The 13,662-nt window shown below is 39.1% G+C and overlaps 1 protein-coding gene across 5 annotated transcripts in view; it reads right to left on the bottom strand.

Annotated features, from left to right (window-relative positions):
• Positions 1–8,470: 8,470 nt before the first annotated feature.
• Positions 8,471–13,662, bottom strand: part of nalcn (sodium leak channel, non-selective) — a 74,310-nt gene continuing 69,118 nt past the window's right edge. For all 5 annotated transcript variants that reach the window (XM_004567966.2, XM_004567967.2, XM_004567968.2 and 2 more), the window contains 7 exons: positions 13,280–13,412; positions 11,950–12,065; positions 11,366–11,523; positions 10,164–10,314; positions 9,900–10,049; positions 9,646–9,763; positions 8,471–9,356 (listed from right to left, as the gene is read on the bottom strand). In XM_004567966.2, the coding sequence (XP_004568023.1) occupies positions 9,214–9,356; positions 9,646–9,763; positions 9,900–10,049; positions 10,164–10,314; positions 11,366–11,523; positions 11,950–12,065; positions 13,280–13,412 (969 nt within the window). In that variant the 3' untranslated portion in view covers positions 8,471–9,213. The remainder of the gene's footprint in view (positions 9,357–9,645; positions 9,764–9,899; positions 10,050–10,163; positions 10,315–11,365; positions 11,524–11,949; positions 12,066–13,279; positions 13,413–13,662) is intronic.

The following is a 13,662-nucleotide window of genomic DNA, read 5'->3' as shown; positions in this document are numbered from 1 at the left end:
ATTTACCATTTAAACATCCTTTAATAAACAGGTAACACTGTTGAAGATCAGAAAGGACACATTTAAGCACATCAGTGTTTACCGCTCAAAGACATAAAACTTTATCGGGGTCTTATCAGGCGTAGTGACTGAGAAATGATCTTTAAGGTCTTTTATACCAAAACTACTATGTTTTTATGTGCTGTGCTATGTAGCACTTTACTTACATGTGCTATAATTTCCCTTCAAAATGAAATGATAACACATTTAATGTTGCTTTGGGGTATTTTGGTTGATAAATAGTCAATATATTAGGCAAATATAATTTTGTAGATTAATTACAAACATTTGAATAAACTTGTTAGACACGGTATCTGAAACACTAAATGTTCCAATTCCAGTTTCTTTAAACAATGAGGTGGATGTTCGTTTGAAGGGTTTATGTGTGTAAGTGGTTTTGAACATTGCTTATACAGATTTATTTCCTTTTTTTTAATTGATGCTGGTTGTTCTGTGGTTAGATCACTGTCTGTGAGAAAGACACTTTTTAGATGCTGGCATTTACTTCCACTGCTGGATTATCTTCAAACTCATCCTAATGAATCCCTTGCTAGCTCAGTGCTCAGAGCGCCGTTGCACATTATTTTAGCAATCATGTTTTATTCAAAAGCAGCAGAGTCACACCGTAAAAAAATGACAAAAGAAAGTATTCTTTGTTGCATGCAGACCAAGATCATGCGGAATATGTCTGCTGATAATGAATCCATATGCGATGTGATGGTTCAAAGAGGAGAGGATCGAAACACGTGACACCAGGGGCAGGTAAAAGTCCAAAATCTGAAGTTTTGATGCACACAAAAGGATCAAACGCAGGTAGAGAGCCAGCGGTGCAGTCAGAATAGACAGGACGTAGGCAGAAAAGTAAAACTTAAAAAAAGAGAGAAAAAAGCAAATACAGAGTTAAGGAACAGGCAGATGTCATACACAAGGAATGTAAAAACATTAAAACACAAGCAAAACTAACCAGGAAAATGGAAACTGCAAAAGAAGTGAAATACTACTACGGTGAAATACTGGAACACATAAAAACTGTGGATTTTAGAATTCAATGGAAAATGCCAAAACATAACTCCCAAATCAACTTGCAGGGTTATATTCTACTGTATAGAAGAACTGCTGTCAATCAAAAGAAAGCAATATTAAAAAGTGACCGGTAATGAGAATATTTATAGATTCAAGTCACTGAAACACAAACCACATAACAGTAAATGTCACTTTCGAGAGGACTGACTAATGTGTGTTCTTATCATCATTCCATTCATGCCAAACCTATAACATGTTGGGTAATGTGTTGAGATGCTTCTCTCACTCTTGGGGGGGTCTATTTGAAGGTCTCACTGTGTGGTCAGAAAAAGCAGCACAAACAGCATTCAGGGGAGTACTTGAGGAGCAAGAGCAGAGTTACCGACCTACTTCACATTTGAAGAAGCTGAACAGCAGCAAAACTACCGGAGAGAGAAATCTGTTACGGTAAACTAAAAAACAGTTTGAGCTACTTGGTAATAAAGCAAAGAGCATTTTAAAGGTCTGCTCTATATGGCTTTGCACTTTTTGTTGTTTTTGCATAATCTTGCTGACAGGAAGACAAACAATCAGCACTTTTCACATATTTCTGCTTCTGCTCTCAGCTTTTCTGAGGAAATATAATACAATATAATACTTCCCAGCAAAAAATATCACTCTACTGAGTTTATTTCAAAAAGGGCCAACACAGGTTACACATAAATCAAAATATAAAATGTACAAAGGATGTCATTTTTGGTCCTGTACAGTGTGGCCAGCGGTCAGACACCTGCCCTTCACTTACAGTGGAGATACTGTAACAAGGAGGCTTCAAGTTTTTGGTGGTTTAACCCTAACTCGGGAAATGCCAATAAAATATTTACTGTGGTAAGTTACTGTGTAAACATGAACTGCCAGCGCGCTATTGCAAACAGTCAGTTTAAATAGGAGCACTTTACAGGACTAACAGTGTGCGCAGAGTATTTCTATTCTATGTGAGTTTAGAAAAAGACAGAAAAATAGTCACATGATTGATTTACAGCAGGGCCACAATAGGAAATAAATGATTGCACAATCAATTATATGTGATTTAAATTTCAATTCCTTTTGAACCCATTTATAAAGAGAGATACATTTATTTCATTTTATAATATTTCTACCATCATTATCCTATGATTTCAAGTTTTCAAACAGGAAAAAGCGATCCGGTCTGAACTCCAAGATGCTTCACCCTCTCCCACCCGGAGACTGTGTTTGTCTGCGCTCCAGTGAGCCTCAATCCCTTGGTCTCCATTACTCCTGCACTGTTTTATGGTAAGTCCAGTCATTCATATACAGCACGCCCAAAGTCAGCAAACTTACAGAACATTCAAGCTAATCCCACGATTTTCTTCTTTTTTTTGCCGACTCACATCAGCAATAATGAGCTGTGTGGAGACTGAAGAGGCCTGTTTCTGGCAGTGTGAACACTGCTCCAACTTTATCCTCAAGGATTGGGTTAAGCTTAACAAACCATTTGATGGTACACTCACTGACTCGCTTCTTTGCCTTCTTTACCGTTTCTAGTACATAAGGCAGAACCTCCTCTGGAAGATACATATAGATTTTAAGTACAGTATTGATGGGCACAACAGTATTTTGTGATAACTGGGTTTGCTCAATGAAATTTAAGTAAGTGTGTTGCATCCAATCATCCGAGCTGCGCGAAAAATCTAATGACATTGAGAAAAAAAAGCAAAAGAATATATATTTATAGTATGTTATAGTATTTAGTAAATTAAATAAGCAATTTAAAATGTGTATTTACCCTTTAAAAAAACTTGTAGTCAGCCATTTAGGTATTCTCTCTTCCTGGCAGGTCCTGTCCCCAGTGTGAAATTAATTGCTGTGAAGTTGTCATGCCAATTTCAAAATGTTATTTTCAGATCAGATCTACACTGTCTTAAAAAATCAGAGCCATGCCAAGCCAAGCAGAAAATAATCTGTAACATCACACAATCCATGAAGGACACTGATTTTCACTTTGATGCCGTTTGATGTTGTTTGATTTTGTTTGTTTGGAGCGTGTGTCCGTGTACCCGTCTGTTTGTATGTAGGCATGTGCATCTGCATGCCCTGCACATGAGATAGATTTTTCTTCTATTTTTTGAATTCTGAAGAATTGAGTATGACTGAGGAGCAGCAAAAGGTTACAATTGGAAAACAAACTGTATGACAACAGCGCTCTCTTTTGATATTGCAATTGGGAATCTTCAAATGCAACCACACAAAGAGGAAGTGAAAGGAGAGAGAGAGAAGAAGAAAAAAACAAAAACAAAGGAAAGGCAAAATTGAAGTTGTCAGTTTGTACCTGAGTTGTCTCAAACTATCCCATTCTGCAGCCTGGTGGGGGTTTCTGTCAGCTGGCAGCCTATCTGTCACTGCCACTCCATTTCTTTTCCTGGGCTTTTATACACTCGATCTCAGGGTCGGGGCTTGCAATGACGGCACAGTAAAATTAAGGGGCACATGACAAATACATTAAAGAATCATTAAAATCATTGACAGAGGAAATGATATATGTACTCTTTTGTATTTTAATAACAACCTACATATGGATACTTAGAGATGTTGTTCTTTTGCCTGAACAATATTCCTGAGGCAGATTTCTTTAGCTCAACCCACTGTAGCGTGTAACATTGCATTGCTATTTGTTTTTCTTTTCCTCTCTTTGAAGACTTTCTCAGGCTGATACAGAACTCCAAAAATCCCTAGAGAGGATACTGGGACAGAAAAACGTGACAAGACATCGATCTTAACAAAGAAATGAAGGAATCGTTTGATTTTACAGTCATATCTTTCTTGCGATAGACTGTTTCTTTCTGTACAATAACGCCGCTTCTGCTAGTACATTGCAAAAGTAATTTCCATGTACTTGGTCTATTTCTGCCTATTTTGCACATTGCAGTCTAAAAGCTTTGCCTCTTTATAATGTCTCAACCATTTTCTGCATCCTTGCTCACAAGTGCCATATGCACAATTTGACATAATAGCAGAGTAAAAACATGAAATTATAATGCAATGTCTCACTGAGGGTTATAGTCGCATTTAAAAAATGCTTTTCCAGTGATCTCAAAGATTGCTCGCTGCAGTGAAATTTAATAGTTTGAGCATAGCGCCCCCTCCAGGTGGGCATTATTTCTTGCTAATAATACCTTCAATGCTCAGACTGAAGCAGAGGCTCTCATTGTTTCCCTGCAATTACAGGCCTTTCTACTTTGATTGGTGGGTAATTGACTTGGTTTTACCCTGTATGATTTTCTTTCCGAATTTGCCACTCATATTCTAATCTTGGCTTCTGATCAGACAAAGCCACTCTCCTAGTAATTAAAGACGGCAAAGCCAGGTGTAGGACTGGGGAACTAGGGAACCATAGCCGGATGAATGGGACTGATTAGGTGTTTAGTGAAAATGAGATTTTCTGGCTCAAAGACAAAGTAAAGCCTCTCACTCGGTGCTCACTGTTCAGTGGGGTGGCAATTGACTGCTGTTGATGAGGTACATGAGGTAAAAGCCTGAAAATGACTTTGTGCATTCATCATATTTGGAGCAGAGGAGTCGCGGCGTCAAAGTCGCAGTGTAAATCTGAGAGACACACCTCAAGCATTTTTAATTTGAAGTGTTTTTGATGAAATGGAAGGTCTTTATTTTAATTGGGGAGAAATCAGACTCTTGAATCGGCTGAGTAAAAAGAATCCAGAAAAAAATGGTAGCTTGAAAATTTGTGTGGGAGGGTGAGCCGTAACTTGACTATGGTTTTCAGCAGAAACACTATATTCTTTATGAAATGACATGAAAGACAACTTCTTTCATAAGGTAAGCTTCTCATGCTGCAGTTACACCAGTGGTGCTGGATGAGCTCAACAAATCATATTTCAGTTCTACTTTAAGTGAACAACAGCTGTGATCAGGTCAAGGTCAGCATACTTTGAGGGGTGGATAGACGCCAAGCGACTGAATAAAAAAAGAAAAAAAGTTGGGTTTTTTTTTCCTTCATTGAGACTGGATTGGATTTTAATCAACACATTATGCCAGTTGTTAATTGCTTTCGCTGCCTGCTGCTAAAATAATTTGCTACTTTTTTTTATTGTAGTAGTAGCCATCTGTTTCAAAACACAAGGACAGGATCAGGCTTAGACCTGGGGTAGATGTTGACATGAGATACAGGCGGCTAATTTGCACCGTCACCACCTTATTTATGAGGGCAAGAATGTGTCAAATGGAGGAAATCGGCACGATGAGAGCCTGAAATTAAAAGCAAAGAGTGCATATATATAATATATATATATATCTATAGTCCTCCATCCATAACCCTTCCTTGTGTAGTTTTGTACCAAAATGATAAATGAACAGTCACTAATGTACAAAATGCACAAGCCAGATTATCCTGTGCATTTTTTAATAACAACAGTGGGCTCAAACTGCTCTAACCCATCTTTGTCTGTTTAATAGCTGAAAACCACTCAGATGCTTTCATTAATGCCTAAAAAGGACAACAGCCATGAGAAGCTCAGCGAAAGCTTTTACCGAAAGCTTGACCTCATATTTATTCTCATCAATCTTACAGTTGAGGTTCAAGTCACTGGTTGTGTAGACGGCTCTTCTCTCTGATATGGTCTCACCTATTTGCTCAGCTTATGGCATCTTTGGCATTCTTTCCTTTTGTGTGTTTCTCTTAAATGCAGATGACAATATCTTCAGGTACGCTCCACTTCAAATCGGGTGAAGCTTTCCATTGCCTTTCTGGTGTTTCCAACTCCATGTAGTAGAAGTAATGAGGTAAAAGCCAGTAGTTGGACAGTAGCTGTAGTGTGAGGAGGCATTAATGTGCTGAGGTTCCTCAGATCAGATCAAAGGTTTATGAGGACTCACTTGTTTGTTGTTTGAACCTCTCACCTAATTTTTTGTTAATATTCAAAAGTGTACCTGTGTGAGGTGGGAATTATGACAAGTATCTTAGAAATGTTATCTTATTTCCAAAGCTTCCTCCTTTAGAACCAGTTTTTAATTATTTCATGAAGCATCATCAACAATTTTACCATGCTATACAGTACGCATGTGTCTGTTTTATCGACTGTCATGCATGTAGTGTTCACATCTGTGTATGTGTGTGTACAGACTGTAGTACAGACAGGGAAGGAATTTTTTTAGTCTATGTGTTGCCAGTGCCTGGGTTTGAATGCGGCTTCTCTACAGGAGGGAACCAAGCTATCAAAGCCATCATGTACTTTAATTACAGGTAATCTCAACTCACAGACACTCGTCCACTCCCTCAGCTCTTAAGAACTTCCTCCTCAATTACCAAAGTGCCTCAATTAGGCCCTAAATAAGCAGTGGACATGCACAAGGGAGAGGTGGGCAAATTACAACAGAGAGGGTAAAAACAACAGGCCGTATAAGAGCCAGTGTGATGCAGAGGCAATTAAAAGACAAAAAAAGAGAGTTCTACCACGCAGGGCGAAAATGAGCAAAAAAAAAAAAGTGGAAAAAAAAAAACCTTTGATGAACTAGCTCTCAGCTAAGTGGAGCTTAAGAGGTGATGGTTGAAGAGAAGAAAGAGTGAGAAAAGATAAAGACAGTTGATTGGCAAGAAGGTTGATGTCACACTGTTTCCCTACAGGACCATATGTCGGGGAGAGCACTCAGTCACTGAGAGAGTGGAATGTGTGAGTAAGTCATGCTTTCTATAGAGCAAGTAGGCGTCCCACAGGCAGCTGATTCTCTGCTCTCTCTCTGCTTTCCCTTGCATTCATTATCCAGCCAACCCCATACACACTCCATCAACTGTGAAACTTACTGGGCTTTTGAATGGACAAATGAAGACCCAGTCTCTTTTAATGGGCTAATTCTGTGTCAAACAAGGACCCTTGTTAAGGGAAAATACTTTAGTATGAATTTGAGAGCATTAGTCAATTAGCTCCAGTATGACCCAGAGTCATTATACATCATCAAAGGAACACAAGAAATAAATTAGAGGCTTATACGCTCACGTCTGTTTATCTGTTTGTTTGTGCGAATGGCAGAGTTCCCTGTGCTCACAGTGGACTGGCTACATTTCATTTTGTGGACACACACTGACCTGGATGGTTGGCTAGAAACTGAGCTCATCTAGATACACAGCAAGCTGCTCATAGCAGACGACAGGGCTGTCATCATAGGTCATCGCTGTGAAACGGAGAAAGTGCTGAGCACCAGGATAAGCAGTAACTCAACAGGGGTGATATGCAAAGGAGGAAGCGAGAAGGAGAGGAAGGAGTAAATAATGCATTCGCTTCCTCCCGTCAGCCTAGCTGTAGAATCCGCCAGACTGATCAAAGTTGCACAGTATGGCTCATCAGGACCGCTTGTGTCCAGGAGAGGGCAGTGTAATCCAGACACAGTGTTGAGACCATTTTCTTTGAGCAGATCCATATGAGGAGAATCATTAAACAGCATCTGTTCAGTCAATTACCCTCGTTGCTAGTCTAATCATATGTTAGATAGAAGGCTAATTAATTTTCCTATAAAGTGAACTCGTCTGGAATTAAAAACAAGTCATGATAGGAAGGGGGGGATGTGTGCTCCTGATAATTAAATGTTCAGAACAATAAAAATTCAACATTTCTGTTTCAGTGTTGAGTTTGTATCACATGACACTAAACCGGCATTTAAAATGATCTTTTAAAAGATCGGGTTTTCAATTTATTGGATGCTTTTTGGAAGTTTGAAAGGTTGAAATTTTAAATCCGTTTTAGCATCATACTGTACAGCATGTGCTCAAAGCTTAACTTGTTTGGCAATTCCACTGAAGACATCAGTGACCTATTCTAAAATGGCAATGGCATTGAGTGCAAATGCCAGAAATGACAGCATTTTCTGGTTCTTGAATAAAACTGTTATATATTTTAGTCACTGGGCTCTGGAGGCTACCCCAGCTGACACCGGCAAGACGCAGGATACACTCGTGACAGGTCGCCAGGTCATCAAAGGGCCAACGCATTCACACCCACGGCCAGTTCTCCAAATTAACTTAAAACACCTATATATTTAGACTGTGAGAGGACACCACCACCGTATAGCTCCTATCTATCCCTATCTATTTTCTGTCTGTGAACAGCATATTTAATCACAAGAGCCTTGATTTTTGTTAAAACACCATGCATTATAGACACCTAACTGTTTTAAAAAATGTAAAAACTTTTAGCTTTTATGCTTTTCAAATTTTATAGTGGAATATTACGTGGTTTATGCTGTGACTTACCCCATAATCGAACTTGCTAAGAACGGAGATAAATGACTGGTTATATTAAGAACTTAACTATAAATCTTTAAGTTGCCTTGTTCGAAGGTATCCTGTAAAAGTATGCAATTGAATGTAAAGGAAAGTAAAACAGTCTGCTCAGTCTTTTACCTCATAAATGCCCAACAAGTTTGGGCCTTTATTTAATAGAAGAATTGAATACTTGATAAAGCTAAGAATTTATAATAATTTACAAAATAGTTAACGTTTTAATGCCACACAAATTCGGATAGATGTATTAATTACATTCACAGTCATCAATCTAAAAGTTTCATTTATGTAGCTTGTTCCACCAACAAGAACAAGAGGTCTGGTTTAAGTATAAAGTGACTATGAGGAAATCAACATTTATATGAGTAATACTGAAGACCACCAGAGACGTCATGGGAAAACACTGACTAAAACAGAAGAACAGAGACAGAGCATCAACATGAAAGGATGTCAGAAACTGGAGCTGCAACAGCACAATGGCCAGTGTCAAATATTGACACGAAACAGTAGAAAACACATACAGCAGCAGCTTCTTGGTTTGTATTACACGCCATGGCCTCGGTCATTGAATAATCTTTAACACCATATGTGCCTGCATAGAAAAAAGTCCTCATTATAATGAGTGGAAACTGTGGAAAAAACAGTCATTCCGATGCCAAACCTAAAGAAATTCTGTCTGCCGGATCGATGGCTCATCGACAGCCTCCGCACACGTCCTGCCAAGCTTTTCGATCAGAAAAAAGAGCTAAACATTTTTGTTTCCATTGGTCGGGTTACAGCAAGAGAAAATGAAACAACTGGAGTCAACCAGCAAGATTCCAAGCTCATCTATAAAACACCGCAGGATGCCGCGCAGCTCATCTCTAAATGTCAATGAGGTCGTCGCCGCTCTCGTCGCTCTCGACGGTCAGCTGACGGGTCCACCACTTCTTCACCTCTGACCCTGAAGAAGCCTCGTCGTTGACGGGGTTCATCTTGCAAACAATAGACTTGACACTCGTGCGACCTGAGAATGAAAGACATTCACACCCTGAGTCTTGTGATGTCTGCATGTAATTTATGATGTTATATTACCAATTCCACCACAAATGGACATTCACTGCGTGCCGCTGTAAGCGAGAGTGTGTCAAGATGAGGTGATGTCTTTTTTAAAACATTGAAGCTCATAAACAGACTGCCTGGATTTTCCCACGGCAGAGAGAAACTTGAGCAAAAAACTTTTCACTTTTACAGAACGCCCTCTAAAGAAATGTTGCCTCTTACAGTACGTAGACAGCACACTACAGCAGACACACCTGCAGGCAGCCGCCACTGTCCCAGCTTCCTCTGTGGTCTCCCCAGGTCCGAGGAGTCCTGCCTGTACCCTCCTCTGTCTGACAACGTGGGGCTCCGAAGCTGCTGGAGGCCACTCATCTAAACAAAGAGGAGAGATCCTTTGTTTCACCAATGCAAGCGCACACCCGCAGATTATATTATGTGCTTGCTATAAATCACGCTGTGAGCATGTGTTGGCTGTGTATGGAGTGGTGGTATAGATGCGGGGCTTTACCTCAGGCTGTGAGGGGTTGTCTGGGTTGTTAGCATTGTGGTCTTCACTTGGCACTGTGGTCTCTATGCTGGGAGGGTTGAGGAACCGGTTCAGCTCCTGCTGCTGGCTCTCTCTCAGGCTGTGAATGATGCTACACGACTGCTGCTGCTTCTGTGAACGCACGCATACATTCGTGGTCAGTGTCGTGCATGTTTACAATACTGCGGATACTGCAGGGGAACAAAACACAAAGCATGACTATGTGTTTTCTGTTAAGACACTAACCGCCCGGATGCGTTTGAGGCATTTCTTGAGCCACATGCGTATGGTCTGCTTGGCAACCTCTTCCTCAATGGTGTACTCCAGCTGTTCCCTTGCCAACAGCTCCTCCAGCTGGAGAGACTTTCTTATGTCCACTGAGCGGTATGACAACATGCTGCACGATTACACACATACACAAACAACAAACCACACACACACACACACACACACACACACACACACACATGCAAAAACATACAGAAAAGAGAGATATTTAGTTATAGGTTTGGTAGAATTAAAAGTGGTGAATGTGATGTCACCTGATTAAAAATTTCAGATATTTAAAAAATGACATCATTTGCGTCTCTCTACATTGCCAACTGTTTATACTGGAAACATGAGAAGCACTTAAAAGAGGTTTTTATCCCCTGATTCAGGTTTAAACAATGTGACTCATTACTTTGATATGAATTTTAGGTTACTGTTTAACACTTCCATACTGACCGTATTCTATGCCTTTAAAGCAGGGCCCAGAATTCCTTGATAAATGTCTACAACACATTTTGAACTACAGATTAATTTAGAATGTAATAAGAGCCCGTCTGACATTAAAAGATGTACGATCAATCCTTAATTAATGCTTCAGAGAGAAGGGAGAGTGTCCCATATAAGACCTAAGATCACTAACCTTTATAATAATCAATATTCATTAAATATTAACTAACACTTAAGGAACAAAACTTGTTTTTTGCAAACTAGTCAGTGGATTCAAAGCAGTGGCAAAAAAGCATATGTGTGGATTTGAACATGTTTAAATATGACCCCCAAACTCCTCTTCTGATCTCTGCTTTAGTCTCAGTTTAATCTCAATAGGCTCAGAAGAAATGGACTCTAATTTCTTACATTGTGGGCACCAGTGTTTGCAGGTGCAAAGCACCAACAGACAGGTACATACCTGTAAAGTGCTTGTATTTATAAAGTGCTTTTCCAGTCTTACTCACCACTCAAGCAGCTTCTAAACTGCAAGCAACACTTAAGATATAAAGTTTATGATATGCATCACACAACAAAACATTAAACAAAAGCTTCTTGAATGTTTTCTAGACATTGTGAGACAGGTACATTTACTAAAGAAAAAAACTATTTCTAAATTATCCCAGGCCACTAGCAATGGAAGGTATTTATTTCAGGGTTAATCTTCTGCATCTATGTGTGATCTCAGTCACCTGAGCACATCGTGAAAGGTCACATCTCCTCCGCTGTGAAGTCGCTCCATCTCATAGCACATGTGTTTAAACAGCAACTTGTCTTTGTCCAGGTCCACCTCCAGCCTGCCTCTAAGCAGACGAAGCAGAAACTTCACCCTGGATGTGGGGATTACACCCTGGAGAGAGATGGTCACACAGTTCACGGGGTAAATTAAGAAATTATGCAACGAACTTTAAAAGCCTGAAATCCTGGGATTTAGGTGTATTTCAAAAGCTGTAAAATATCAACTGCATTTAGATTTTTTTACTCACAAAGTAACTAAGATTGTTTCTAAAGTTCTTCAACAACCTAAATCATATTTTATGAACCTTTGATTTTCATAGCAAAGGAACTATGAAGGTCCCAAACAGAAAGTGACCTGATATCTCAGCGACTGGGGACGACATTCTAAGCAAACATATTTGGCCACTAGTGTGTTCCAATAAGCTGGAAAAAAAGTATTTTGCTTCATAACAGTCAATGTGCCACCAACTATGGTTTTATCATGGCCAGAGATGTTGCCATGGTAACTGTGCCCACTCTCCTCTTGCTAATTTCTCACCTCCCGTTTGTCATCCACCATGTTCCAGATGATCTGAAAGTGCCTCAGGTCATTATAGCTCAGCAGCTGGTCCTCCTCAGTGGAGTAGAACAGAGAGAAGTTCTCCACAATGATGGCTGCAGACACAAAAAGAGATATTAATACACACACGCAGAAATATTCAATAATACCAGTTCCTCTATCTATGAGTTTTCATTGTGACATGTATTTCAATAGGGGAATCTTCAAATTCTCATTCAACTTACTCATTTTTCAACTCTAACTACTTCCACATTCATTGACCTAGAGCCACCAATCAAACTTTAAAACGTTATACTTTTTCTTCAGTTCCAGTTTAAGTTTCATGCTATTTTTTATGCTAAGATTAATCTTAAAAACTTCTTTCAACTGCTGCTGTGTGCACAGTGTTTGCTCTGCAGCCTTCATTTTACTCTCAAAACGTGGCCATCGTTGTTCTCTTTCCAACAGTGTGTCTTTCAATGCTCAGAAAAGTAAACTTTTTGAACTGTGTGAATCCAAGTAGAGGGATAACCTTCTAACCGACCCATATAAATACACTGTATTTTTAGTCAGGAGTTTGTCTCAACAGTAGGAAAGACCCCACTTGTTAAATCGCTCCTGTCATTCAGATGTTTTCTGACTCTAACTTTTCTTTTGTCATTAGTCAGCTTTTTCTAATTTACATTTTAACCTCCTAGGACCTGGCGTCCACATATGTGGACATCACAAAATACTCAATTTTGCTCAACATGGGCCTGATTTCTACTTACGAGGACATTGTACTGCTACTGTTCTATCAAAATTTTAAACAAATATCCTCATATGTGGCTCTTATTTTTCTTTTAAAAAAAAAAAGGTAAAAAAAAAATCTGGTAATTCTTTGTTTTTACATTAATTGGGCCTCAATATGCCCAAATATCAAGGAGAAATTAAAAATGCATGTCGTGGAAGAGTTCGGGTCTTAGGAGGTTAAACATGTTCACCTACTTTTCAACTTCATCTGTGTGAACATCGGCTTTTAGCAGTTCTGAACTTTTGTTTTCAGGTGAAAATTTCTGTATTTTTAATCTCATTCAACATTTTTAACTTAAATTCAGCATTTATGTCATTTCAGCTTAAAACATTCAGCTATCAGCATTCGCACTGCAGTTTCTTCAGAAAATACATTTTCTAGTTTATATTGATATCATTATCCTTTTGCCTAAACTAAACTGTACTAACCCAAATCAAATCATAAAATATAACAAGTTACCTAGTTTTTGGACCCGACATTAAAGGTGAGTCAATAAGATGACATTACAAGGTTATAAATAACAAAAAATTGACTGACCTACAAGAAGGTTGAGCATGATGTAGGCTATAATGACATAGAAAGAGCAGAAGTATATGAGTGCTCCAGCATAGTTGCCACAGTCCGTCTCCCAGTAGCGATGTTTATCTGGGGTGCAAAATGGTGGTTGCACCTGGGGAGGGGGAAAAAATTGCATCAACCAACAGATATTAAAACAAACATCAAATATTCTAAGAAACCATGTTAAACATGTTTTCTTATTTACTTATATGGCTAATATTAACAGTGTCCACTGGTCCTCTTTTTTGTTTTTTTAATAAAGTGGTTTAAGAAGAACGGCAACATTGAGATCAGCGGGGTATGGCCAAATAATAGAAATATAAAGAAGTAACCACAATATTATGCTGTGAGCACTAAAGACA

The sequence above is a fragment of the Maylandia zebra genome, linkage group LG16, assembly GCF_041146795.1.
Source record: "Maylandia zebra isolate NMK-2024a linkage group LG16, Mzebra_GT3a, whole genome shotgun sequence".
NCBI classification, from domain to species: domain Eukaryota; kingdom Metazoa; phylum Chordata; class Actinopteri; order Cichliformes; family Cichlidae; genus Maylandia; species Maylandia zebra.
This window is presented reverse-complemented; position numbering and strand designations above follow the sequence as displayed.